This window comes from Vigna angularis, chromosome 11, assembly GCF_016808095.1.
Source record: "Vigna angularis cultivar LongXiaoDou No.4 chromosome 11, ASM1680809v1, whole genome shotgun sequence".
NCBI classification, from domain to species: domain Eukaryota; kingdom Viridiplantae; phylum Streptophyta; class Magnoliopsida; order Fabales; family Fabaceae; genus Vigna; species Vigna angularis.
In genome coordinates this window covers 8,972,127-8,999,557 of record NC_068980.1, presented here as the reverse complement: position 1 = coordinate 8,999,557, position 27,431 = coordinate 8,972,127, and the positions used below count along the sequence as shown (strand labels likewise).

At 33.8% G+C, this 27,431-nt stretch overlaps 4 protein-coding genes across 4 annotated transcripts; 2 read left to right on the top strand and 2 right to left on the bottom strand.

Moving 5' to 3' along the window:
* The first annotated feature begins 72 nt into the window (after window positions 1–72).
* On the top strand, window positions 73–3,492 carry LOC108332485 (zinc finger protein MAGPIE). Its single transcript, XM_017567772.2, is given in 4 exon segments — window positions 73–513; window positions 682–1,078; window positions 2,100–2,913; window positions 2,915–3,492. Coding segments are annotated over 4 exon segments (1,377 nt in total). The 5' UTR covers window positions 73–392; the 3' UTR covers window positions 2,960–3,492.
* A 4,158-nt stretch (window positions 3,493–7,650) lies between these two features.
* On the top strand, window positions 7,651–9,876 carry LOC108333247 (uncharacterized). The gene is made up of 2 exons (XM_017568635.2): window positions 7,651–8,402; window positions 9,538–9,876. The coding sequence occupies exon 1, from the start codon at window positions 7,717–7,719 to the stop codon at window positions 8,383–8,385; it is 669 nt and encodes a 222-aa protein (XP_017424124.1). The 5' UTR covers window positions 7,651–7,716; the 3' UTR covers window positions 8,386–8,402; window positions 9,538–9,876.
* Window positions 9,877–10,656: 780 nt separating this feature from the next.
* LOC108333419 (NAC domain-containing protein 73) lies at window positions 10,657–12,971 on the bottom strand. The gene is made up of 3 exons (XM_017568851.2): window positions 12,484–12,971; window positions 12,033–12,225; window positions 10,657–11,616 (listed from the first exon to the last, which is right to left on the bottom strand). The coding sequence occupies exons 1-3, from the start codon at window positions 12,595–12,597 to the stop codon at window positions 11,084–11,086; spliced, it is 840 nt and encodes a 279-aa protein (XP_017424340.1). The 5' UTR covers window positions 12,598–12,971; the 3' UTR covers window positions 10,657–11,083.
* Window positions 12,972–21,230: 8,259 nt separating this feature from the next.
* On the bottom strand, window positions 21,231–24,913 carry LOC108334355 (receptor-like protein kinase HSL1). Its single transcript, XM_052870922.1, has 2 exons — window positions 21,969–24,913; window positions 21,231–21,836 (listed from the first exon to the last, which is right to left on the bottom strand). The coding sequence occupies exons 1-2, from the start codon at window positions 24,574–24,576 to the stop codon at window positions 21,442–21,444; spliced, it is 3,003 nt and encodes a 1,000-aa protein (XP_052726882.1). The 5' UTR covers window positions 24,577–24,913; the 3' UTR covers window positions 21,231–21,441.
* Between the last annotated feature and the right edge of the window lie 2,518 nt (window positions 24,914–27,431).

The following is a 27,431-nucleotide window of genomic DNA, read 5'->3' as shown; positions in this document are numbered from 1 at the left end:
ATGATATGTGTCATCATACACCTTTGCCTCAATCTCCTGTTCTCTGTATATTTTTCTGACTGACCCCCACCTCCCCTTTCTTTTTCCTTTCCATTTCTCTCTCTTGGTTTGCTTTTCCGCCCCCCATAGCATCTTAGTTTTTTATTCCACCTAAAAAGTAGATAATTAAATTGACTGCAACATATGCGAGAGAAAGAGAGGGACAGAGAGATCCCATCTAGCATATATCAGTTCATGTTGTTTAGGGTTGGAACCATATAATGAAGAAGCCTAGCTAAGCTACCCCATTCCCTCTCCTTTTCTCCTAATTCAAACACTAATATACTTCCTCCCACCTTACTACTTCTAACTGTTTCCAAACTGAGTCAAACTTAGGATTCAAGAAAGCTAACATGCTACAAAAGATGGATGATGGAGAAATTTCAAATGCTTTCCCTCTTCAGAACCCATCAACTGCTGCATCTAACCAACCTCCTGTTTTGAAGAGGAAGAGAAACCTCCCTGGAAATCCAGGTATGTTTGTTAATTCTTATCATTTTCATCATCTTTGTTGCAATTCTCTCTCTTTCTGTCTCTCTACCTTTTCTCATCATCATGGGTATATTCAAAGCTAATTGCTTTTTCTGCAAAATAGAGCAATGGGTTTGTTATGTGAGTTAATGAATAATCTTCTGTGCACAGATCCTGAAGCTGAGGTCATAGCCTTATCACCAAAGACTCTGATGGCCACAAACAGATTCGTGTGTGAAATTTGTCTCAAGGGTTTCCAAAGGGACCAAAACCTTCAACTCCATCGACGAGGGCACAACCTTCCATGGAAGCTGAAGCAGAGATCAAGCAAAGAAGTAAGGAAGAGGGTTTATGTGTGTCCAGAGAAGACTTGTGTCCACCACCACCCTTCAAGGGCTCTGGGGGACTTAACTGGGATTAAGAAGCACTTCTGCAGAAAGCACGGTGAGAAGAAGTGGAAGTGCGAGAAGTGCTCAAAGCGTTATGCTGTGCAGTCAGATTGGAAAGCTCACTCAAAAACATGTGGTACCAGAGAATACAAATGTGACTGTGGCACTATCTTTTCACGGTACGTAGTTATCTCTATCTTTATCTCGTGGATCACAAACTGTAATGAGTTTTCAATCTCATACTAATCAAATTTTTTGTAAAAGTGGTAAGTTGTCTAGTGGTACGTATGAAAAAAAAAGATAAGAAAAGAAACAGCAATTACTATCCTTATCTTTGTGACAAAAGAAAGAGCATCGCTTTCTTCATGCAGTAGTGGTAAGTTGAAACCTAAAAAAGATCTACATAGCTAAAATGAATCATGACGCTGAAGCCTTTAAACTGTATCTATGATATCTTTGTCTGACTCCTCCGTGTGCTTCTGCGTGTCTGCTGTCTATTTTGCTTTTTTAGGAGTAGTAAAAGGAGAAATGAGTCTCAGTGCAGTGAAAAGAACTTGAAAGAGAACCCACACTTGCAAGGTTTATTATTACCTTTTGGAAAATATCTTAAACGACAAAATTTCTAAGCTTAGCTAGTTTGGAATTATCATAGATTATCTAATGTGATTATGAAATTGTTTTAATATCAAAGACTTATCTGGGGAGTGGGGTTATGAACCCTATATGTTAGGGGTTGAACTTGTCCCTAATTGTTTTTTGTCTCGTTTCTCTTGTTCTCATTAAAAGGTGAAACGTAAAACACTATTAAAAAAGATGAAACTCTCTTGGTTATTGGTGTTTACTACTCGTGTAATAATTTATTTTCATACTCTAATCGTTACAATTCCTAATGCTAGAGTCTTGCTGCAGAAGTTCTTAACAGCTCAGGGGACAAGAAATAGAACTTTACTACATAACCATGCCTTGAGCCTTCTTGCATGTTTTCTTTTATTTAGATAAGAAAAATAATCACAACTAAGTCCTAAGTGATAGAGAGATTAGATAAAGAAAACAGTGAAGTGTAATAATATTATGTAAGACATTTCTTGCCGTCTATTTTCCCATTACATTGTAACATTTACAGAAAGTTATATTTATCTTTTCAATGTCATTTCTTGTAATTAATTAATTTACTGTTTGTCACCAATTTTGGTGGAGCAGGAGGGATAGTTTCATCACTCACAGGGCTTTCTGCGATGCCTTAGCAGAAGAAACAGCAAGGGTGAACGCAGCAACAAACATTAGCAACTACAGCATCATGCAAAACCCCCTGGGTTCTAACATGGCAACCCATTTTTCATCGTTTTACAAGCCAAATTCGTGTGCCGAGGAGCCAGTCCCAGGTAATCAAACATCTAAGGGGCTATCCCTTTGGATGAGTCAAACATCTCAGGCTCATCAAACAATTGCTAACAACAACTTGCATGAGTTTCATCAACTTGGGTCTGGTACTAGCCCAACCTCAATTTACTGTGGTGGAAATCCACTTGCTCCTTGCTCAAATCCACCACCCTCTAATTATCAACTAAATTGGGTGTTTGGAAATAAAGTCTCCCCCAATGGAAGCCAAGAGCTGAGTAGCACTGCTTCACTTCCACTAGTGAACAATATTGTTAAGGATAACCCAAACCTGCAACTCATAAGTGTTCCTTCCTTGTATAGTTCCCAACACCAATCCCATCAAACAACCTCAGCAAACATGTCAGCCACAGCTTTGTTGCAAAAAGCTGCACAAATTGGGACAACTTCATCGGACCCATCATTATTCCTCGGGAGCATAGGTTTGAAATGCAACAGTCCAGGCCAAGATGGGAACAAATTTTGTGGCATGTACGGTTCAAGTTCAGTACTCACAGGTCATGAGGGAGAGAATAATTATTCCGGTGATTTGTCACAAATGCCCCCTACAAAACGACGGCACGTACAGAATGAAGAGAGTGTATGGGGACAAACTAGGGATTTTCTGGGCGTTGGTGGTGCCAACCATTTGCCACCCTTCATCAACCAACGGATGGACTTAATTTGATGTGGTAAAGTTTGTTCAAATGTGAAGCCTTTTAGTTTCTTCTTTTCTTTACTTTCCTTTTTTTTTTCATGAAAGGGAACATAATAAATGGGGATGATGGATGATGAGGTTGAAAAATAAGAATATATGTGTTGAAAGTTTGCAAGGAGAAAAAGGCGATGAAGGGTGAAAAGTTGGTATAAAAACTCTTGAAGAGGTGAAAGAAGAGAGGAGAGATCCATGCATATTCTTTTGAATCCTGAAAGCTAACCCTTTTTTAAAATGGGTGGCTTTAATTTTTGATAAAGGAGAGGGAGTGTTTGTGGAGTAGTGGGGGCAAAGGATAGAACCACTTTTGAACTCCATTATTGCTCAGTTTCATCTCCATTGTGGTTGTTGCCTGTCAAACTGGACTCAAAAGACAATTTCCAATCACCAAAAAGCATCATTCTATAGTACAAATAGGCTTTTAGCCTCTTCATTATTATAAAATAACCTCATGTACCCTTTCATTCCATCAACAAATCATGCACAAATGTACTATACCTATATACATCTCTTTTCTATCTATGTTAAAACCAAATTAAAAATAAAATAAAACCACACCCCAATTAATAAGGAGGCCATTGTATAGATAATGAGGTTAAAATATATTTATAATATGTTCTTCGTCTAGTGCTTTCAACTTACACAAAATATAAAGTGGTCCCCACATTTTATATAAAGATCAACCTTTCGAGTTTGATTGTTTACTAGTTTCTATGTGTGTCGTCAAATGTTGATAACAAAATCAATATCATTTTTTAATTGCATTGTTAAGGCCGAGAAGAATCCTTAGATGGGAGAGGCATGGTAATGGATCTTTATAAATAAAGATAACTTTTTTAAGAGGAAAATTTTCATTGAAGATGATAACCAGATTTAAATAAATAATAAAAAATAATGTCATTCATAAAATTCAAAGATATTTCGCGTCATGGTAGCTTTTTTCCATAAATGACCTAGTCCTTCTTCTTTTGCTTTTCCTTTCTTGCATTGCGATTCATCTCTTTGCATGCATTAAGCAGTGCTGCTTTTTCATTACCTTCGTTTGGGTGGTAAACCCATAATTGAGTGTTTCCTAAACATAAATTTTTCTCATTGTATATAAAGAAAAAAAAATTATGAGATGAGATGCAAGGAGTGTGGTTAGCGAAAGGGGTGTAGCATTTTTTTTTAGTTCAAAATTGCCTTCCATCGGATAAAACGATAAACCAATATGATCACTATTGATGAGAATATATGACAAATATTAATTTAAGTAAAAACTCTGGGTATTTTTTCATGCATAAATGTTAGAATCGAATTGAAATTCCTTCTACTTAAAATTAGCATGTTGATATATATATGTAATGATGTTGCTCATGATGCAAAATTAGCATTATTTTATTGTAAACTAGGTATTTATATATATCATGATTATTCTTTTTGTACTTGCTAGTGCTACGTATTTTCAATTAGTAATGTATTGCAATGTGACTGCTAATGCAATATTACCAGATGTTGATTGACAAAAACAAAAAGAATAGTCGTTAGTTTTGAACTGGACAAATAAAGTATTATTGTTTATGATTTTTCACCTAGTATTTTTGTTCATGTCGTTTCCATAATGAATTATCTGTATTGACACCAGTGTGAGGTTTTTCAAGAACAAGATTTGATATTAATAAAAGGTGAACAAGTTCATATAAGAGATCAAAACATAACTTTCAATCTAAAAATTTAAAACATCAAATTTATAGATTCTTCTATTTATATATTATATATTTTAATCGTTTTTATTTGATGGATGAGACTTTCAAAAATAAAATCATAATACAATTATTATATATCTAAATAAAAGTTCAAATATAAAATCATAAATATCACATTGAATAAAAATGAAGGAATCAAAATTCATTACATAAAAATTCTAGGTTGGAGGTACCATTAGCTGTATTAGTATATGTATTATTTCATGACTTAATAATAGTCATTAAAACAGCTCCCAACTTCGTATTTCCCTCATAAAAATTTATTATTTTTTTTTCTTTCTTTTTTTTTTATAAAACTTAATCGATAATCTAAGTCAATTTTATAGGATTAAGTTAATTTTAAAGTTCACTTTTTAATATGATATCGGAATTACTTGTTAAATTTAAAGTTCACTTTTAATACTGTTAGTTTATAATAATTCTTGATAAGGAAATGACAAAGATGCATAGTTGATCCAATGTAGGATTGCATTTTTTGATTATATAAGATGGGAAATAAAATAGAAGAAAAGAAAAAAGAGGGAGAAAAGTATAAAGAAACCATTTCAATTAGTTTTGACTGCCGCACTTGTTTTTACTTTTGGTCACACGATGACGTACGTGGTGGGGTTGGAGAAGTGAATTATGAAATCCTTGTTGAAGATTACATGCCACAATTCCCTTTCAATTGCAACGTAGCAGATGATTAAGGATTTGACTGCCTTCGATATATGATGATAAAGTTTAACATGTTAAATGATAATTGGCATGCATGAGTAAGATCTTCTGGTGCCACGTATTGCATATTGCTTTCTTCTGATCTGACAACACAATCGTTGTTTAGTCCCTACGAACACATCACACATCATCAGTGACAGAAAATTCAGATTTTTTAGTATATACCGCAAAAATAAAAGGAAGTTTAAGGTTTCCGAGTCAGAACGCAAGTACTAAGGAGACACGTGTACGACTAAATCTGTTTTTTCCCTCACATATCTACTCTCTTCTATGTTTCAACAAATTTACATGGTAACGTAAGGCTTCGTTTTGGTTCCAGAATGAAAGTTGTTTGCATTAAAGATATAGCTGAATGATTTTAAATTCCTTGAAAAAGTAAGTTGGAAATTAATTTTAGTTCACTTAGAAGAACACTTATCTTAAAAAAAGTCCAGTCTTAAAGTTGGAGACAAGACACTTGACTATACTGTGACATGATATAATTTAAGAGAGTCGCCTATTTCGTGAATGTGATTGATCAAAGGTGTTTTGAATTGGAGGATCTATGTGCTAAATCTAAAAGGTGTCTCTTCACTTTATTATGTTCGGTCAATTTATCCAAATGGTAGAAAATCCAATACCTAAAATAACTTCAAACATCACGTAAGTCTTTCATATCACAACTGTCCCTCAAATATATAAAATGACATCATCATATATTAATTTATGTATTTTACAAACCTAAATGGGTGCAAGTGTAATAACAAAACTTTAGTTTTTTTGGTGTTTCATCTGCAAATCTAAAGGTTTCATATGCACTTCTAAGGTTTCGTCTGGACCTCTAATTTTTATAAATATTTTCGTAATTAACGAGGTTGATTAAGATTAAATATTCTTTATCGAATTAAGTATTTGATAAATTGAGTGGAATATTGAACGAGCGTGAAGTTCTCTCGTTTTTATCCTTTCATTTTTTTATTGTCTTTTTCTTCGATTTTATTTTATGTGATTTTTGAAAGAGATTTTTTTTAAGAAGTGTTTGAGGCGTGTGATGGAGGTGTTAGTGTGTTTGTGATCGCCATTAGAATTGAAGGAGTGTTTTTTTAAGCTTCTCGCATCAAACATGTATATAGATTCGATCATATATCAAAATTTGATTTTCTTTTTTATCGGAAATCAAAATCGTATCTCACATTCTAATATCTGATTGTGTTGAATTCGGATATCGACATCCGAGCTTTTTTTTTTTTAATTTGAATACATAGTTTAGAATTTAAATTATAGTTTTATATATACTCGGAACATTTATAATAATAATAAAATCCATGGATGATGATTTTTTAAATTGGCTTTCAAATTTGTAATTCAATATTTATTAAATTTTAATAATTTATTAAGTATTTGAATTTATAAATTTTTTTAATTGATTTGATAGTATTAATTTTTAATCTTTTTATACAAAATTATTGACATGGCTTTTCAAATTTTTAATTTAATATTTATTAAATTTTAAAAGCTTTCAAATAAATTATAAGGCTTAAATATGGCTTTCGAAATTTTTCGTTTAATATTTAAGAAAGTTTAATGATTTATTTAGTCTTTCAAATTATAAAAAATTTTAATTGATTTTTTAAATGATTTATTAAGTTTCATTTTTTTTACCATCATAATTCATTAATATATTATTACAAATAAAAAAATTATAAATTCTATAAAATTAAAAAAAATATTTAATATTTACAAACTAAATTATTTAATTCAAAATTGATATGATTAATTTAAATATTTATATAAATAAATAATTAATAAAAATAAAAGATATTAATTAAAATAAAAAAGAAAAACTTATAAAACAAATAAAACATAAAATAACTCAAAACAACACAATCTAATTAAAATATAATTAATTAATTAATTAAAATAAATATATACAGAGAAAGAAAGCAAAGAAGAAAGGACATAATAGGATCCTAAAGAGAAAGAGTTTCCAAAGAAAGAGAAAACTGTTAAAAATATATAGTCAAAAGATTCTTTTTGTTTTATTAAAAGTTAATAACATTTAATTGATTTTAATTGGGGACATAATTGTGATTTTTGAAAAATTTGGAGGTGCATGATGAAGTCTTCGAAGTGCGGGTGAAACACCCTTGTTTTTATAGAGTAGGCCCACAAAAAGGGAACATTCATAACCCAACTACCCCTCAAAGCCCAGAGCCCAAAACAAACAATAATCCGACATCTTGCGTTGCGTTGCGTCGTGTTGGAATTGAAACTTGAGAGAAGCATGAAGTTCACAGACTCGCCGGTGATCGAGCTTCCGGTGAACGACGCCGTTCTGTCGCTGCAGCAAGACAACGGTTCCATGCACGTGGGAACCTCCGTGTGGCCGTGCTCCCTCGTCCTCGTAAAATTCATGGAGCGCTGGGCCTCACCCTCCGACAACAACCCGTACGCCCGCGTGCTGGACTTCGGGGGCAAACGAGCTGTGGAGCTGGGCACGGGCTGCGGCGTGGCGGGGATGGGCTTGTTCTTATTGGGCCTGACGGACCTGGTCCTCACGGATATCGCGCCGGTGATGCCGGCCCTGAAGCGCAACCTGAAGGTGAACAAGCCCGTCCTCCGCAAGACCCTGAAACACTCCATTCTTTACTGGAACAACGCGCAGCAGATCGCGGCCCTCAACCCTCCCTTCGACTTCGTCGTCGCGACCGACGTTGTTTACATTCGCGAGTCCGTGCCGTCTTTGGTTTCCGCCATGGAAACCCTAGTCTCCGACGAAGGCGTCGTTTTGCTCGGCTACCAGCTTAGGGCACCCGAAGCACACGAGCTTTTCTGGGAACTTTGCGACAAAGCCTTCCACATCGAGAAAGTCCCACACGAGCATCTGCATCCTGATTATGCTTACGAGGAGACCGATGTTTTTCTGTTGAGGAAGAAAAACGAGAAGCTGTGAGCGAGTGAGAGTGATGGGTAAAATTTAAATTTTGTGTGTGTAATTGTATGAACATTCTCAAAATTCATTTTGACATAATGTCAATTATGTTTTTGTATTTTATGAAAATTCAGTGTAAATATTTGATCCTAAAGTTATCTAAAATTATCTTTTATGCATTAAGAATTAATTCTGCCTATATTTAGATAGTTAGTATTTTTAACGTGATTCTGAAATATTTAACTAAAACTGCACATGCACTCTATCTGAGATGCCAAGTGACAGCAGCACTTCAGTGATTCACTTTATTAAGCTGGTTTATAATGGTTTGTGTAAATTGAGTTAGAATGAAAAAGTTATTTTGTTGAGATTATTTCATAATGAATGGACAAAGAAAAACACTTTAGGATAGCTGCATTTGAACGATGCTGGTTGTTAAAATGGCTATATCGTTGTTTGTTTGTTTCGTTTGGTATAAATTGGGGTCACCAACCGCACCTTATTTTGTAATGATTTCATCAATCCATTGATTTGGCGTTCTGTTAACTGAATATTAGAACCGTGTAAAAGGTTAATTTTGGGTCGGGGTGAAAGACGTTAGCTATTTGTTTTCCTTTAGTTCTTGAAGATTTTTTTCATACAGAACTGATCACTGAATGGAAGAACTTGATAGCATGTTGAGCTGTGACTACTTTGTAGTGTATTTGTATGAGAGAGACACTAATACTATCTTTCAGGAGAACACATTTTATGTATACTCAGTCTTTGGCATTGATGGGTGGATCATTTGATTTGTTTTGATGGGTTTATTTTTGCTCTTGTTTTCATTCTGATTATGTATCAAGATAAAGACAGTTTTTTGGGAATTGCTATTTGGTAAATGTGATGAAAGAGGCAACAGTCATGCAGGAGAATATTTGTATCATCTGATGCTAGGTGAAGACTTATTAAGTGGCATGCAATTCTGTGTATTTTCTTATTTTCATCTTACTGATACTTCAGAATAAAAAAGTTTTATTTGTTGAAAATTAATCCGTAGACAACTAGTATCTAAAGTCTGTCAAGCCCATTTCTGAGTGTTTGTTGCAAATCTTCTCTCCTTTTTGCTCTCTTCTTTGCATGTTATCTTGACGAATTTAAGAAAATTATTGTGGACATGGATTCTTGTAACAGGGTGTCATGGAATGTGGTTCGCCCTGGCGTTTATGCCGATCCTCCGAATGATTGTCAACAAGAGATCTTGAATACTTGTGAGGCGTGCTTGCTGCTGTAAATGTCTTTGTTTTTCATAGATTTAGGCTCCCTTGTGATACGGTGAAAAAAAAGTAGTGAATGGGGGCGATTAAATGAGACTAAAGCTAGTTGCAATTTTAGTTCTTTTATCACATTTAACCTTCTTTTACACATTAGTGTTTGTATAATGGTATATGTTCCATATGTGAGGAGTGTGCAAACCTTGTCTGTGATACTCTTTATCCTAAATGAATGACTTTGCATATCGTGCGCAACAAATTTCTTATTGTTGAAGATACCATGCCTCTGCAAGACTAGGTTTGGTGGGTTAAAGTTACTATTGACACAATATTCTACTATTTTATTTTGGTCCAAACTAGCTACCATAGGAACACATCTCAAGAACATGACGGATGGCCTGTCGCCGACTAAAAAGCAAGACCAAAAAGACACGCAGATGAAGCGAAACTGACTATTCATGTGTGTACTTTGCTCTTTCTGCACAGAAAGATGATGTTGATTTCAAGCATCATCGAATATAATAATACTTAATCGACTCACACAGTTGTTCTGCCTACCGTGGAGTCATTTTCATTAGGCATTGTCTCTTTTCAACACTCAGGTTCTTCAAGTTGTTGACCTTCTTATGTTTGCACTTCGCGATTTGGTAAAATAATATTGAAGGGCTCTACAGTGAGATTAGAGAAACTTATTTGCATTTTTCGTAGTAATGCTATTATTTTGACAACTGGTTATATTTTTTAAAAGAGCTCCAATGAATGGTCTAAGAATAGCACGTCATATCACAGCATTGATGGATGCTTAAATGTGCTGTGATGCCTAACATCCTAAAATGACATTTTCTGTGGATTGAGCTATATTATTCATATTTTTCTTTTATACAATGCTGTTTAATTTTGCCTTCTCTCTTTATTTATTTTCACTGTCACTTGTTGCATATCTGTCTTCTCTTCTCACCACTGTTGTCATAAAAGTAACATGTACACGCAATAAGAGTATAATTTCCCGAATCGTATACATACATAAAACAAAACTCAGTAAAAGAACCCACCAGACGGAATATGTAGTTCAAAGTAAAGGTCATGTTTGTACAGATTGATGGTTAGTATTTACCCAAGTATAGGACAATTCAGATATTTTTTTCGTGTCACTGCACAAAGCATGATAGCAGCTAACCTTCAAAAATTGTAAAAGAATAAAAGAAAGTAAACAAAGTTACAGCCAAATAGTTTTGGCTTTTTGTTTACTTTGGTCTCCACACCCGCTTTTTTCTTCCTCAATTGAAGTATCTGATCACTAGCTTTCAGATGAAGCAGTTTCTCCTTATTCTGTCCCCTCTTTTCCCCTCCTAACTGTACTTATATAGTTGGTTATTAACTTATTTCTTCACTGCAGAATACAATTGTAATGTTTCTTCTCCTTCCATGAATAGCATCTCACCTTTCTCCCTCTTCCACCACTTCTTTCAAGGAATGAAAGTAGCACCATCATGAACAGGGAAATGGGTGACTAGTTGTGCACTGCTAGGCCTATGCTGGTCCCCTTGATCAAAGGATACAAAAGAATTATTGTAGAATTCAACAAACCCAGTGCTTTTATGATTAGTTACCTCATGCACACTTTCACCGTTTAGTTTAGCAGGATATGAGTCTTTCATGAGTGAACCACATTGTCTAGGCTGTGTCTGATAGAAAACTTTGGAGACCACCAACTCTCCTTCCTTCTCCTCTTCATTATTGCCAAGGTGGTACTGATGCATCACCCAGTTTGTCTTCTCAGGCTTCCTTTGTTTTCTGTAATTGGTGTAAAGCACAAGAATTTTCTTGTACCCTTTTAACTTCCCACTGATGTATACTGGCCTAGTCTTACCTGTTTTGTGCCACCGTGTCTCACTGCCATCAGCATCTGTGTGCACCTTTCTCCTTTTCCTTGTTCCTGTCGTGTATGCTTTCGAAGGCCTGTGAAAGAAATGTCGGATCAACCCATCTTTGCTAACTCCTGCAGTATAGTTCATTAAAGCATTAAGATGTTAGTTTACATCAAAGTTTATCAGAAATTTGAGTTCTTAATATAAAGAGCTTTCTTGTGCCAGATCATGAAGAGAAACAGTTGTAAACTCAAGTTTGGTTGCACCCGATTTTTACACAATAAAATAAAAGTTTGTTATAAAATGGATAACATGATGTTGTCAATGGTCACATCTTCTGCACAAAAGTGTGAATTCGGCAAAGTTCATGCTTTCTCAGTTTGAAGTTGCTGAAGTTTAAAGGAAACAAACATGTCTGACCATGTATCTTAAGGAACTATATGCATATATTATGTCTGAAAAACAATATTTTAATAACGATGATTCAATGAGATTCCTCATTAGAAATGTTGAATGAGTGAGAGAAAAATGGAAATCAATTAATTACCTGGTAACTTCTCTGGATGGGTACAGCAGATTCCATTCTCCCCTTCAAGAGTAGGGATGAACTCATCAATTAACGGATGAAGCTTGTGAATATCAGAACGCACCTTAGCTTCCAAATGCTCAAGAATCTCTTGATCAGTAGGATCAAACTTTACTCCAGCTGGAAGTCCAGGTAAGTCATGAATTCCAGCAGCCTAAACATCAACACCAAACATTTATATTTATTCTTGAAACGAAAGGTCCAATAAAACAGTAATAAAGACAATGCATATATTAATGCTGATTAGAAAACAATACAAAAGTGTCCATGAAATTGCATCAGAAATAAACACCTTGGATCATTAAATTCAAACTCAAGTAGAAAACAAACAAAAGGATGATGATGATGATGATGATGATGATGAGTATGAGTATGCATATGCATGGAGTAATTAAGGTTAATTAATGTGAACCTGCTCCTGGCATTTGATATGATGACCACATGTAGGACATGTTCTGATAAAGCTATCTTTGTGCCTCTCCACGATGATGGTATGGTTGTTTTCAGGGTAACTGCACTGAGTCATTTCCTTGTTATATATTCTCTTTTCACCCTCATTCCATTGCTGGGTATGTTGTTCTCTTATGCTGCTCCAAAAGAAATGGAACAGAAACTGAAGAAGGATGAAGTGAGGAAGAGTGAGAGAAAGGTTGAGCTAAGAAGAGATGAATTTAAAGTAGTAATAATTAAATAGAAGGGGAAAAGAAAATGTTGTCTCTTCTAAAGGTTGCTCCCCTCATGCCAGATTTTGTTGAGGGTTGGGAAGGAATGAAATTCTCCCTCACTTTATTTGCATGAGAGAATATATTTCAGTCTTTGCCAACCTCCCTCTAGGAGAGAGTTATACCTAAAAATTCTAAATATAGAGAGTGGAACTGAAATAAGTAATGGGGTTAGTTGCAGAGAGAGATATAGAGAAGAATGAAAATAAATAATATATAAAAAAGATTGCTTTGATCTGAAGTTTTGGTTTGCTTTGTATACTTGTATGAAAACTTGTAGAGGAATAAATGTAGATTTTGATCCTTTATAGTCTGACCAAAGGTAGCTTTGGATTTAATTAAAAATAAAAGAAAAGGAGTTTTAAGATGGAAAGAAAGAAGTGATATATAAGGGTAGAAGAGAGAGTTGAGTGGGATTTGGGCAACCTAATGTAAGCACAGAGGCAGAACTTAGGTCCGATGTCACCCTGGAGTATAAATAAAGTTAAAAATATTAATACCTCAAAACTAAGAACAAAATTTAAGAAAACATTTATGAGCCAACCATAACTCCATTCCTTCACGTAGACTTCTCATGCATACCAAGAATCTCCCTCTCCATGTACCTTCAAAGGCTTAGCCCTCAACATCATTGATAGTTTCACCACACTATCTTTTGCCATCTGTCAATGTTTATGTACTTATTCAAGGAAAGGAAAGGAAAAACAACAAATATATTTGAAACTCCATCTACCAAATCTTATCTACATTTCATCATGCACTTAAAACAACAAATCTAACTCAATTTTATAAAAATATTTATAAAATAAGATTTATAATATATATATATATATATATATATATATATATATTCTAAATTAATTTTATTTTTAGTTAATATAAAACTTGCAACAGTATAAAAAAAATCATACAATGATTTACAATTTTATTAAAAATATTACACATACAATACTAAGGTTTGAATCATTATAATTTTATTTCTTCTGTTTTTCCCTAATTTTCCAATATATATCCCAAAATAGTAATGTAAAAGAATTTATTTTGAAGATCAGTTATATATAAAATATTCTCATTTTCCTATTCCGAATTAATCATTGTATATTACAAGTACAAACATGTGTATAATGTTTATAGCCAAATGGGACCTATGAACATAAAACAAGAATCTTATTATCAACCTTTGGCTTTATTTACCAAAGTTGGCCAAGAGAAGTAAGAAAATCATTGCCATATGATACCAAAATTTTTCATGCAAAAATTACAGTCATAGGCCTACTTGTACTTCATGAAATAAATGTGTAAATTAAGAAATGAGTATAAATAGAGAATATATGCGAAAAATCTAGTGAAGGGTAAAAAGCTTTATTTCCATTTATATATATTATTGGATTACACATAACTTATCAAACTGGAAAGGGTAAAAGGATTAGCCAATGATACTCTTAATTCAGTGTTGGTCTTTTCTATTGTGTTACTGTTTTTCTTTTTGCTTTATTTATCTTTTCTTAATTAATTATCAGTTATATGAGAGCTAATGATTAGCACTTCAGTTGGATTTTATATTCTCTATCTTTGTGGCTTTTAGTTACACTAATGATAAGAGAGACAAGAAGAATATTTTGGGTTTCAGTATATCATGCTTAAAAATAATTGCATTTCTTAATTTATTGTGATTTACTTCTCTAATACCATAATTATAAATTTATTTCAATATTATTCTAAATAAATACTTGAAATAATTTAAATTTTATTGCTATTTCACAAAGTAATTCAAATTAAAAAAAACATTATTCAACATTATTAGTACATTCTAAGTATATCAATTATGTAAAAAAATCATCTCTAGTATCATGTATAAAGAGTGTAAATATATTTTAGTATTTTTTTTTATATTCCTTAACTATTTGTTTTAAGCAGGAGATAAAATACATGAAGGAAATATTTTTTTAAAGATTCTATATTCCACGTAAATTAGAGATATAACTTACAGAGAAGATATTAGTTATTTGTAAAAATATATTAAGTTTAAAATTTGTTATTAGATCTATCATCGTTACCAAATTTCTGTTACATTAATTAAATACCTATACATGAAGAACTATGTTGAAAAGAAAAATCAGTTAAATTTAAACTTTCTTTAAAATAACTAATGTGAAAAAAAATGAAAAAATTGAAGCTAAATGCATATCTTATAGTTTCAGTACAATTATTATCGATAAATTTAGTTGTTTTTATTCAACATAATAAATAAATCTTACTGTGACCTTTTCCACACGTTCCTATACATATTTGTTTGGTAAAAGTATTTTTAATTCTAAGATTTCATATTTTTTTAATATAAATGTTAAACGATAATTTTGATACCTGCAATGTAAGTATTGCATAGCAAAAGAGTTTGATGGTTGATGGTGGTCTCATCGTATATTCAAATGATTGAGGAATTGAAAAATTCTACAATTTACAGAGTGTTTATGACGTTCTAAGCAAGTTATTGGATTCCATACTTTTACGTTTAATTTGTACTAACATGTTTGTCCAACTAAGTCTAAGAAAATATAAAAACAGCACGAGAAAATATATATTGATTTAAATAAGAAAATAAAAATATTATCTTCTGCTGTTGAAAATAAACTTCAGCAGACTTTTGATATAATGTTATATATTTTGCTTGTCACAAGATTTATGTAATAATGTCTCTTTATTTAGGATGAGAAGTTGAATATGACTTATGGATCAAGCACATTACTTGTTATTATGCTAATCAATTAATTATATTACTTATTTGAGCAGAGTGTTTTTGACAGGTATTTATTTATATAATTTAAATAAAATAGAAGAAGAATAAACAATGCAACTTAGATGATAAAAAATCATTAAAGAACTTATTCGATTTTCAGTACCACATGAAATGTTTTGAGTAAAGGCTTTAACCCATATTCAAAACATGATTATTTTGATAATTTAAATTAACATATCAAAATCGGTCTATCTTAAAGATATAGTAAGAGAATAAAGTAAAACAAAATTAACTCTTTGAACCTCCTATTAAATAAATAAAGAATAAAGAAAAAAGGCGGTGATAGTAATTAAGAAATAACTTTTGATTAAAACTTATCTTTCAATATTTGTAAAAATAAGGAAAATCAACAATTTTTCCCAGATAAAATTCGTTTTTAATATTTAAGTTTGTAGCTGCATTGGAATTTAATACTTATTTTCATGTCAACAAAATTCATAATAAAATATATAAAAATTAAAATCCATCATAACTAAACATACAAATTAAAAGTTAAGTTAGATAAATGGATATTGGGGATATAAGATTGCTTGAAGTTAATAAAGTTTTGGAAAAACATTAAAATATAACTATGAGATTGAAATAAAAGAAATATGTCAAGAAAATAAACATTTAAGATAATTAAATATTAAAAAATATATTGTATAGTCGAACTTCCAAAGGATTTGATATTACCAGGTCGACGATCAGGCCAAATAGACCAAATACACTAATCAGGCTAACCAGGTCAACCGATCCGATCTAATTAGACCAATCAGGTCGATCGGTCTGAGTAGGCCGATCAAGCCAACCACACTAACCACCATGATCAGATTATCAACGGTAATAACTCATTTAGCCCCTAAAGCATATTAAGATGTGATTGAGTTGTCATTAGACCAGCAAAATGTAGGCTCATCACAACTATTATAAATAAAGGTTCGCACACAATATGTCTTTTTAGTCATATGAATGGTCACTTACTAACTTAAGTATCAAATTGTCTTTTGTATGTACTTCCTCTAAATCAGCGAAACAATATCTAGTCGAGTTTTCTCAACAGCTCGCTCAATCTCCTTAATAACCTATCCGGTCTGCTATAGCAGTCTTCTGTATGTCCTGCTCGATCTGCTACGGTGCTCGGTCAGTCACTTGCACGTCCTACCCAATTGGTTATAGTGGTCTTCAACCATCTCTAACATCGAATTTGACCTAAAACCCCTACAGTCCGAAACAAAAATAAAGAAAAACAAAAACAAAATAGTTTAAAACAATTGAGAGAACAAGTTTTGATATATAAAAAAATGACATAAAAGTTAGATGAGAAATACGTATTCAAAAGAGCAAAGAAAGAGAATACAAAAATTGTATATTTAATTTTATAAATCTCATTTTGTATTAACTATTTGACTTTTATTTTGAGTGTGGTATGTTGGAAGGAGGGTATAAAATTAGGATTTTTAATTAAAAGTATAAAGAGTTAATGGTAAAAGTAAAAAAAAAATTAACTTAAGATATTTTTGAAAAATAAATAAATTGAAGAGGTGGAGGAAGAAACTGTAGTGGTGGAGGGAGCAACACCCAAGATTTAATTTTAAAATATAAATAAAATAAAAACAGATAAGAACATAAAATATATAAAGATAAAAGAAAATAGTTTAAGATAACTGTGAGAACAAGATTTGAGAAAAAAAAATAAGAATACAAATATGGATATATATATATATATATATATATATATATATATATATATATATATATATATATATATATATATATATATATATATATTGTGTATTTAAATTTTATAAACTTAATGTGTTTATTAATTATTTCAATTGTTTTTTTTAGTGTTTTAAATAAAGAGTACTACATTATATTAGTTTATGGAAAAAATTCAATTTAAAATAAAAGAAAACGGTGATAAAACAATTTCGATCTGTTTCACTGTTTAAATGTTGGACCTTTTAAAGACCGCAACGAGGCTATTATTTACTGCACCCTCGCAATTATTAAATCCACCTTCAAAATATTAGAAAAAATTCAAATATCTTTCACTATTGTACCACCCCACACCACACTACTGTAACTTCACTGTTCTGCTGCTGCAAAGAGAGAAGAAGAGAGAAAATGAAGAAAATAATTTGAATATATTTCATGTGTTCTGAAAATTTTTTTCAATATATATTTTATGTACACTGTCTCAAGAAAATCGTTCTAGAAATAAGAGGGTTACTCCCTACACTACTTCACATTGCTCCTTGCACCATTACATTTTTAAAAAATTCTAAAACTATCTTTTATATTTTAAAAAATCTTACACCCTCACTTCTTTTCTTCAACAGATGTTGACATTTGTTGAAGAAAAATTCTTCAACAGATTTCGACATCCGTTGAAGGATTTTTTAAGCCTTCAACGGATGTTGAAAAGTTTCTTCCCCTGAAATCCGTTGACGGATATGCCACATCTGGGAGGATTGTGTATTTTATTTTTATTATTTTTATTTTAGTTTTTAGTTTTTAATTTATTGTATTTTAAATTAATATATAGATATTATTTATTTTTTAAAATTTGTTACATAATTATATATAAATTAATTTTATTATATTTAATGAAATAATTATTATTAATTTAATTAAATTGTATTATTTTTTAATTGATTATGATAAACGGATATGCCACATCCGTTAATGGATGTGGCCTAGGGATGACAACGGATCGGGTCGGGCACGGATATTGTGATACCCGAACCCGACCCGCATGTAAAAATTCTACTCGTTATCCGCCCCGCTACCTGCTGGGTACCCGCATTAAAAAAATCCGCAGATTTTTTCCAATCCGCGGATACCCGTTGGATACTCGTTTATACCCGTTTAATCAAGCCCAATGGCCCAAACTCTATTATCCTTTTTTTAAAAAAAACTCACAAACCCTAAATCTACTCCAAGGTGTCTTAGATCTACACTTCAAAGAGAAACTGGGACTCCAAAAGTTGTTGACTTCATTTTGTCCAAGCTCAGATCTGCACCAAAACATCACATATCTGCACCAAAGCATCTCAGATTTGCCTCTCATTGTTGTCTCCTTACGTCGTCGACCACTTTGTTCGCCACCTCTGTCACATCGTCGCAGATTCAGTCATCACCGTTGTGCGTGCCTCGTCGATGCACTCCGGGTTGAAAAGAAGAGGTTGAACGGTGGAAATCAAGATCAATCGGTGGATAAGTGTTTGATCGGTGGGAAAGGTGGAGAATGGATATGTGGTAAGGCACGGGGCAGAAACCTCTAAATTCAGCTTTTGGGTTTGAGCTTGCCTTTACCTGAAAGTTTCATTTTTTCCCATAGATAAAGAAGCATTGAATGAGCATTGTAACAGGAGATGAAAGATCATGTTGGTGGAGCAGCTTCTACGGGAACTTCAAATGATGCGGCACATGAGATGATGAAACCCTAAAAAAGGGATTTGGGCTTGGCCCAATTTTAAAGCAAGATTTCACAGAAAAAAAAAGCCTAATTAAAAAGTTAGAAAAAAAAAACCTAATGGATAAAATTGTAATTTCATTTTTCTAACGGGTAACGGGTACCTGCGGGTACGGATAATATCACCCAAACCTGAGCTGTTAACAAGCGGGTATTAAAATACCCGTTACCCGCTACCCGCGGGTAGCTCTTACCCACGGATACTAAATACTCATAATGGATTTTATCCACGGGTACGGATTTTTTTGTCATCCCTAATATGACCATATTCGTTCAAGGTTTTCTTTAATTTTTTTTTTAGTTTTTAGTTTATTAATTTATTATAATTTAAATTAATTTATAGAGTATTTAAAATTTTTTGTTCTAGTATATTACGTAATTTTATGTAAATTAATTTTATTTTATTTAATAAAATAGTTATTATTAATTTAATTAAATTTATTTTTGTTTTACTTTAATTATGTATTATTATTTAATTGATTATTTAAATATGTTTTATTTGATTAGTTAAATTTTTATACCACATCCATTAAACGTTGAAGGTTTTTTTTATTTTTAATTTTTAATTTATTAATTTATTGTATTTTAAATTAATTTACAGAGTATTTAAAATTTTTTGTTTTTTTATAATATGTTATGTAATTATATGTAAATTAATTTTATTTTATTTAAAGAAATAATTATTATTAAATATATACAAATAAAATAAATAATACAAAAACATAAATATATACAAATAAAAAACACTATTAAAATAAAATTTAAAATAAAAACAATAAACTAAAATAACAAGAAAAAGTTAAAAGATGTAACCTTTTAGGATGTGATAATCCGTTCATGGATATCAACATCCGTTAAAGGTGAAACGGATGTCGACATCCGTTTTACTGCACAATAATTAAATTATAAGAAGGACAAATTAGACATGAGGTAGTGTAGGGAGCATTTAGTGGTGGTGAAGGGAACAACACTCTAGAAAGAATTGATCCAAAACATTTTTTTATTTATTTCGGACCCAGTAATTTGGAATAAAGATTTTTTTTTAATTCAAATTAGACTGTTAGAGTGGAAAAAAGTTTTGACTCGTTTAAGCACCAAAATGGGTCCATTATATCAATTACTACAAGATGAATTATTTTTGCCTCCAAACCTTTTTCATTATCATTAGGGAAACATTTCAAGCAAATTATTGTCAATAAAGTTAAACCTGCTCAGGTAGAAAAAATTTCAATCCCAAACACCAAAACTGACTTTTTCAGTCAAAAAAAAAAAACCAACTCACCAAATCAATTATGATAAGGCATGACTTATGTCCTAAACCTTATTACTATTATTATCACCAGTTCATTTATTAAATTTTGGTTAGAATTAACATAATTAAAATCCCTCAAATTGACACATTTTGAATTAAAAAAAAAAAACCAAAAGAGTCAAAATTTGATTTACATGTATAATCATCAAGTCTTTCTACACACATTAAAGCCCTTACAATATCCCTTTTAATATAAAAATATGGACGATAGTAGTATTTTGATGTCAGAAATTTTTTACACCCATTTGATATTTGATACTGCTTTTCAGTACCTTTCACTCTCTATTTTCTTTACAAATATAGAAGTTAATTTTTCTAGAACTATTTTACTCTCATAAAAGTTTTCAAATAGTAATCAAATGGTGTTGTAAATTGTTTTTCTGAAAGTATCATAATCATCAATAACAAATATCCGAACAAGGTATTCGCATTAATTAAATGTGACATCAATAATAAAATATTATATGCTAAACATTGTCATTTTCGAAGTTAATCTTACCCTAAACAAGGAAAATATATTCCTACACATTAAATTTAAGATTTCCTTTGAAGCAGTCTCCATTTGGGTGATCTCTATCAAAAGTTGGCAAATCATTCGATCTACAAAAATCCTGTGCCAACATCACAATCATGAACAATTTGTAATATTTTAAAAATAATAACGAAGTCTGTCACTGGCTAAGTTATTTTGCCATGCGGTCCTTTTTCTTTTCTGTGATCGTAACACAATCCAATAATAAGCTTTAATCAGAATATATTCAAAGAACGTGATAAAGAATATGTTCTTAATATTTTTCTTAATTTGTTGGACAGAAGTATTGATATCATCTGCAGACTCAGTACTATAGGTAAGTGACAGTGCTATTAATGAAAGGCAAAGCAACTAGATATGGAGGAATAAATATTGGCACAAGGAAATTTCCTGAAAATATATTATATTACAGTTTAATGCAAAGTAGAACATAATATAATCTAGTGAGAACTTCATTATACCATTTTTAGCTGGAATTAAATACGATCGTTGGCCTGTTTGAAGAGAAAATTAATTGTAGGTGAGACTTTGATTTTGAGAATGTAGCTCAAACTAAGCTTCCCTGATGATCATTATTAGAGGGCAGTTCCTGAAAATAAGGAGAGAGTTTTCCGCTTAAGGATTTGGGAAGAACTGGTGCAGTTACTTCCTTCAGCATTTTGACCACTCTACGCATTGAAGGACGAGTTATAGGAAGAGAGGTAGTGCAAAGAAGACCCACGTTTAAAACCTTCCTCATTTCTTCCCTATATTCAGCATCCAAACTTGGATCAATCACCTCATCCTGTCCTTTCTGATCCAATGTGGAGTGAACCCATTTCACTAGATCCTTTTCCCCATACTCTGGATCAAGAGGGGGCTTCCCAGTCACCAACTCCAAAATCACCACACCAAAACTATATATGTCACTCTTTTCGTTCACCCGAAGAGTATAACCATATTCTGCATCAAATTCAACCACCAAATCCAATTAAATCTATTCACATCGTTAACTATTACATAAATCAACACAAACAGTCTACAAACTCTTTCAAAAAGTAAGTTTGATGATACAAGTTTAAGGTTGTATTGTACCTGGCGCAATGTAACCATAAGATCCTGCAATCACTGACATAGATTCTGCACCTTGGTTGGCTCCCTTCACAATTTTGGCAACTCCGAAATCGGCTACTTTTGCTCCAAATTCATCATCTAGCAAGATGTTGCTAGATTTGACATCCCTATGAACAATAGGGGGGACACAATCATGATGCAGATATGAGAGCCCCTCAGCAGCATCGATAGCTATTTTATATCTCGTGGGCCAATCCAGCAAGCCTTTCTTGCTACTATGCAACAAATCGGCTAGGCTCCCGTTTGGCATGTACTCATATACCAAGAGCTTGCTGTCTTTACTGTTGCAGCAACACCATAATCTCACAATATTCTTGTGCCGAATCTTGCCGAGTGTCTCAACCTCAACTTCAAATCCATCCTTCTCAGAATCAACGGATCCATTTCCCATGTTAGGTGCTCCGAACAATTTCTTCACAGCCACCACCTCACCATTGCTCAGCGCAACTTTGTAAACCTTCCCAGATGCTCCACTCCCTATAACATTGTCCTCGGTTAGCAATTTAACAACTTCAAACTCACTAAACCCCAGCTTATGAAACGACCTCCACTTTGATATCTGGAACCCCTTTTTCATCTTCTTGAAATTCCGGAATTTGAAGTAGAACCAAGACACCCCAACAATTAACACGATCCCAGCAAGCACAAATATGAACCGGAAAATCCACACATATTTCCTGCCCTTACCCTCGTTCTCATCCAAGCTTGGACACAGACCAGAGAGAGAACTACACAGCCCCGGATTTCCGAGAAAACTATTTCTATAATACTCATTGGCATAAAGAGGAGGAATCGCCCCAGAAAACTGATTGTTCGACAAATTCAACAAGTTCAGCTTCATATTCTGCAGCTCAATTGGAATTACACCAGATAAACGATTATTAGAAAGATCAAGATATTTAAGCGCAGGCAAGTCCATTAACTCCTTAGGAATACTCCCATCCAATCTGTTATTCGCCAAATCAAGTTCATTGAGCGCCTTCCAACCACCAACATCAGCAGGAATCTCTCCAAAAAGCTGATTGTCTCCGAGGACCAGCCTATCCAACTGACTCAACCCAACCACACTTGTCGGAATCCGGCCAGTAAGATTATTATTATTAGCAACAAACTCTCCAAGATTAACCAATTCACCGATCCCCTCAGGAATCGACCCAGAAAAATTATTTCCTGAAATTAACAAAACTGACAGGTTCCGTGCCCCGGAAATCCGATTAGAAATCGACCCAGAAAGAGAGTTCTCAACAAGCTCCAACAAATACAAATGGGGTAAACCCCATAAGCCCCCTGGTACAACCCCAGAAAGGTTATTGTTCCTGAACCGAACCCTTTTCAAACTCTTGCATTCCCCGAGACTGTCTGGGATCCTCCCGGAAAACGAATTGTAAATCAAAATAAGCTCCTCCAACACTCCTCCACCGCACAACCTTGCCGGAACCTCGCCGGAGAATCGATTAAACGAAACGTCGAAACTCTGCAACTTTGAGTTTCCACCCAACCCACTGGGCAACGACCCAGATAGTGAGTTGTTGAACAACTTCAAGTCGTACAAGTTCTCCGAATTCACTATACTCTCAGGCAAAGTTCCCTCGAGTTTATTAGCGAACAGGTTCAGCGACCCGAGTTTCTTCAACCCGCACAACTCGTCCGGAATCGTCCCAGTCAACTCGTTCGTGGAGGCATCGAACCGTTCCAAGTTCGCAAGGTTTGCGAACGCGGCGCGTGGCAACGCGCCGGAGAGCGAGTTCTGGTAGAGTTCGATTTGCACAATGCTGCGCAAACCCGACACGAGTTGTTCAGGTATGTTTCCGACGAGGTTGTTCATGGACAAGTCGAGGTTTGTGAGCTTCGTCAAGTTTCCTAGAGAAGGAGGAATGGGGCCTACAAGGTTGCACCCTGCTAGCCAGAGCTCCTCTAGATTCGTGAGGTTCCCCAAAGAAGGAGGAATGTGACCTGCGATGAAGTCAAGGTTGTAAGCGAGATGAAGCGTTTGGAGCGTGGAAACGTTGCCCAGGAAAGAGGGAATGGTTCCGTTCAGGAGGTTGCTGACGAGGGAGAGGCTTCGGAGCTGACGGAACTGGCCGAAGCTCGCAGGAATCTCGCCGGAGAAGTTGTTGGAGGAGAGGTCGAGGGTTTCGAGGGCCGGTAGGAGAGCGAGGGCGGAGGGGATGGGGCCGGTGATGCCATTCTGGGAGAGGTCGAGCTGTCGGAGGGTGGCGCAGGCGGAGAACGCGGCGTCGGGAAGGATGCCGGTAAGGTTGTTGTTGGCCATAGAGAGGCTAGCGAGGGAGGGAAGGCGGCAGAGTGCGGCTTCGGGGACAGGGCCGGAGAACTGGAGGTTTTTGAAATCAAGGGAGGCGACGGCGCCGGTGGTGGCGTCGCATGTGACGAAGGTCCAGTTGCATGGGGTGGCGTCACGGTGGTTCCAATGGGAGAGGGCGTTTGTGGGGTCGGAGAGTTGTAGCTTGGTCTGGAGCAGGAAGAGACCATCTTGGTTTAGAGAGAGAGTGGGGTTTAGAGAGAGAAAGAGAAGCAGAAACAAAAGTAGTTGGTGGCTACGGTGAAGCATGGTTGTTCTGGTATTGGCTATGGTGTGGGATAATGAGAGTTATTTTGAGACATGGAGAAAGTCAAGGAAGGAGGAAACGCAGCAACATATCAGTTGAAAACGTAGCATGGCTATGGCATGAGTTGTTATTTTGCTGTATTTTTAGTTTGGTGTGAGTGAAAGAGCATGGATTTTTGGATCTCCTCTTCTGCTCTGTTCTTTCTTCGAAGGTTTTGCTCCAGTCAAGTTCAGGACTCTCTCTCTTGCATGGATATTTAGCACCAGAAGATCCTATTCCTGTTGGAACTTTTTGTTCAAACCTGTAGCAAACAGAATCTAATAATTTCAAAGACAGTACACTCAGTTACCAAGAAATAACTTGTTTATCTCTCAGAACAATATAATAAGAAATGCTTCATTAACATTAAATATTATATTTCATTTTTAAACAAATACTGTACTTCTTTCTTTCAACCAAGAAGTATATAGAATTACTACGTAGTACTTAATTAGTATTATTCTCATAAGATTAATGATAAAATGATAGTATTGTATATCCAAACTGAATATCTTAATTCAGACACAGATGAATCTGTAAAAATTATAAAAGATGATTTGTTATTAAATTACATTTTTTTATAAAGAATTACTTTAAAATATTTTAACGATAACCTTAAAATGGTTTGTAGGGTTTGCCTTTTCTTAATGATTACACTGTGCATGTTTGACTGAATTAAGGTAGAGACAGAGAATCATGCATGCTCAACTAGAAAATGGACAATAGGGTGCCAATTATTTGGCTAAGAGTAGATGAATGGGAGGGTAACAGGGATGAGAGGATGTAAGATTTGGTCCACACCCAGAAAAAGATATGCAAGGACAAGTGTGCTGTTACTTTCATTCATATCTCGGTAAAGAACATCAAACTTACAGTTTTAGCTTTATGTTTAGTAAAACCTCCAAAGAATTTCAACTTCAGGAATGCAAACATCTATACACCACACGTCTAAAGTAGAATATATTCACAAAAGCATTACCTCCCATTCTTTGCTCTTTAGAAAAACAATTCCCTTTTTCCCTTTCTACCGTAAGTTTTCTTCTAATAGACTCACGTCTGTTGTATAAAGAAAAATATTTGTAATTACATTATATTCTTACAAGGACATAGTAACCTCAACACACCTCTCTTTGATCTCATGTATTCCCACGTTCTTCTTCTCGACTCTAAATATTTACTTTTCCACTTGTTAATTATACTTATAAAAGACATTTCAAATAATACTAGAATAAAAATTACATTTTAAATTGGTTATTTTTTATCTATTTATTACATCGATTTAATAATTGATATAAATTCTACCAATGTAAAATATTCAACCTATACAATATCAATTATTCCATATTCGATGTAATATAAATTTTGGTGAAATATTTTAGGTTTAATATATCATTTGGTTTCTATTTTTGGAGATTTGGTTCAAAGTGATCATACCTTTTAAAAAAGTTCAATAAGACCCCATATTTCGTTAAAAAAATGTTCAATAAGGTCCTTTTGGCTCACGGCGTTGAAAATAACGATGCAAGTGCCACCGTGGTCAAAACTGAGTGACTTGTGCTGTTTGATGAATACGTGGCAGGTATGATATATTTTACTGTGTAAATTTAAAAAAAAATGACGTAATTATCATCCTTCTTGACTTCTCTCCTATTCTGAGACACAACCATTAGGCTTGCAATTGCTTGAGCAACAACCTCTCTAGCACTATTTGACTTAGCCTCAAGCATTTTGACAAGGAGAGGGATGCATCCATCTTTACCTAAAGATCCCGACTTTAACACCTAAAGAGTCCACTGCACTACCAGATTCAACAAGCCTTATAAGAGGTGACAGAACTCCCTCAAAAACTAGCCAATTTTCGTAACTACCAGATTCTGCAAGCAAGCATATAACAATAACTTTTTTCTCTCTTATTCTGACAGAGGTAGTTGTAAGCAATTGAACCAAAGCATCACTGTTGCTCTGACCAAGAGCCGCTAAAACGTTCTTCTCATCTTCCTTCATGGCATCAACAACGTTGTCTATAGCTTGGTGCTTTGCTTCCAAGTGCCCGATCTGAAGACGCGCCAACAATTCCCTTATGTTGTTGTGTATTGCAACATCTGATTTTGCCACAAAACTTGACACGACCAATGGTAAAGTAGCCTCACCCAACACACCAATTTTGATAAAAAAAAATACGTATATTTAACACAAAATATAATTAAACCCTAACCCCCAAATACAACAACAACAACAACGTCAAGTAAGTAGGCGTAGATTAAGACCACTTACCTCACTTATGTAGACTGTTTCAATTTCACCTTCAAGGAATCAACAACTAACATTGATCAGAACACCACTTTCACCACATTGTTGAACCCAGAGATTTACCGGATGGTTGTCTCAGAATAGGAGAGAAGTCAAGAAGGATGATAATTACATCAATTTTTTTTAAAATTTACACAGTAAAATATATCATACCTGCCACGTATTCATCAAACTGCACAGGTCACTCAGTTTTGGCCACGGTGGCACTTGCACCGTTATGTTTTTAACGCCGTGAGCCAAAAGGACCTTATTGAACATTTTTTAACGAAATATGGGACCTTATTGAACTTTTTTAAAAGGTATGATCACTTTGAACTAAATCTCCAAAAGTAGGGACCAAATGATGTATTAAACCAATATTTTATATGTAATCTTTTGTCCGATCAGGACACTTAGGCATTTCTTTTCTTCTTTCTTTTTGTCGAAAAGTATTAGTAAAAGTATAAAGTGTTGCACATTTCCAACCCCTGTTAAGTTGGAACAAAAGGTATAACATAAGCATCTCTAA

Excerpts from the sequence above, each read along its gene's own strand:
- LOC108333247 (XM_017568635.2), top strand. The coding sequence starts at position 7,717 with ATGAAGTTCACAGACTCGCCGGTGATCGAGCTTCCGGTGAACGACGCC.
- LOC108333419 (XM_017568851.2), bottom strand. The coding sequence starts at position 12,597 with ATGACTCAGTGCAGTTACCCTGAAAACAACCATACCATCATCGTGGAG. Across the intron at positions 12,226-12,483 it reads ATATCAAATGCCAGGAGCAG|GCTGCTGGAATTCATGACTT; the intron begins GTTCACATTAAT and ends GTTGATGTTTAG. Across the intron at positions 11,617-12,032 it reads CCATCCAGAGAAGTTACCAG|GAGTTAGCAAAGATGGGTTG; the intron begins GTAATTAATTGA and ends ACTATACTGCAG.
- LOC108334355 (XM_052870922.1), bottom strand. The coding sequence starts at position 24,576 with ATGCTTCACCGTAGCCACCAACTACTTTTGTTTCTGCTTCTCTTTCTC. Across the intron at positions 21,837-21,968 it reads TTATGGTTACATTGCGCCAG|AATATGGTTATACTCTTCGG; the intron begins GTACAATACAAC and ends AATTTGATGCAG.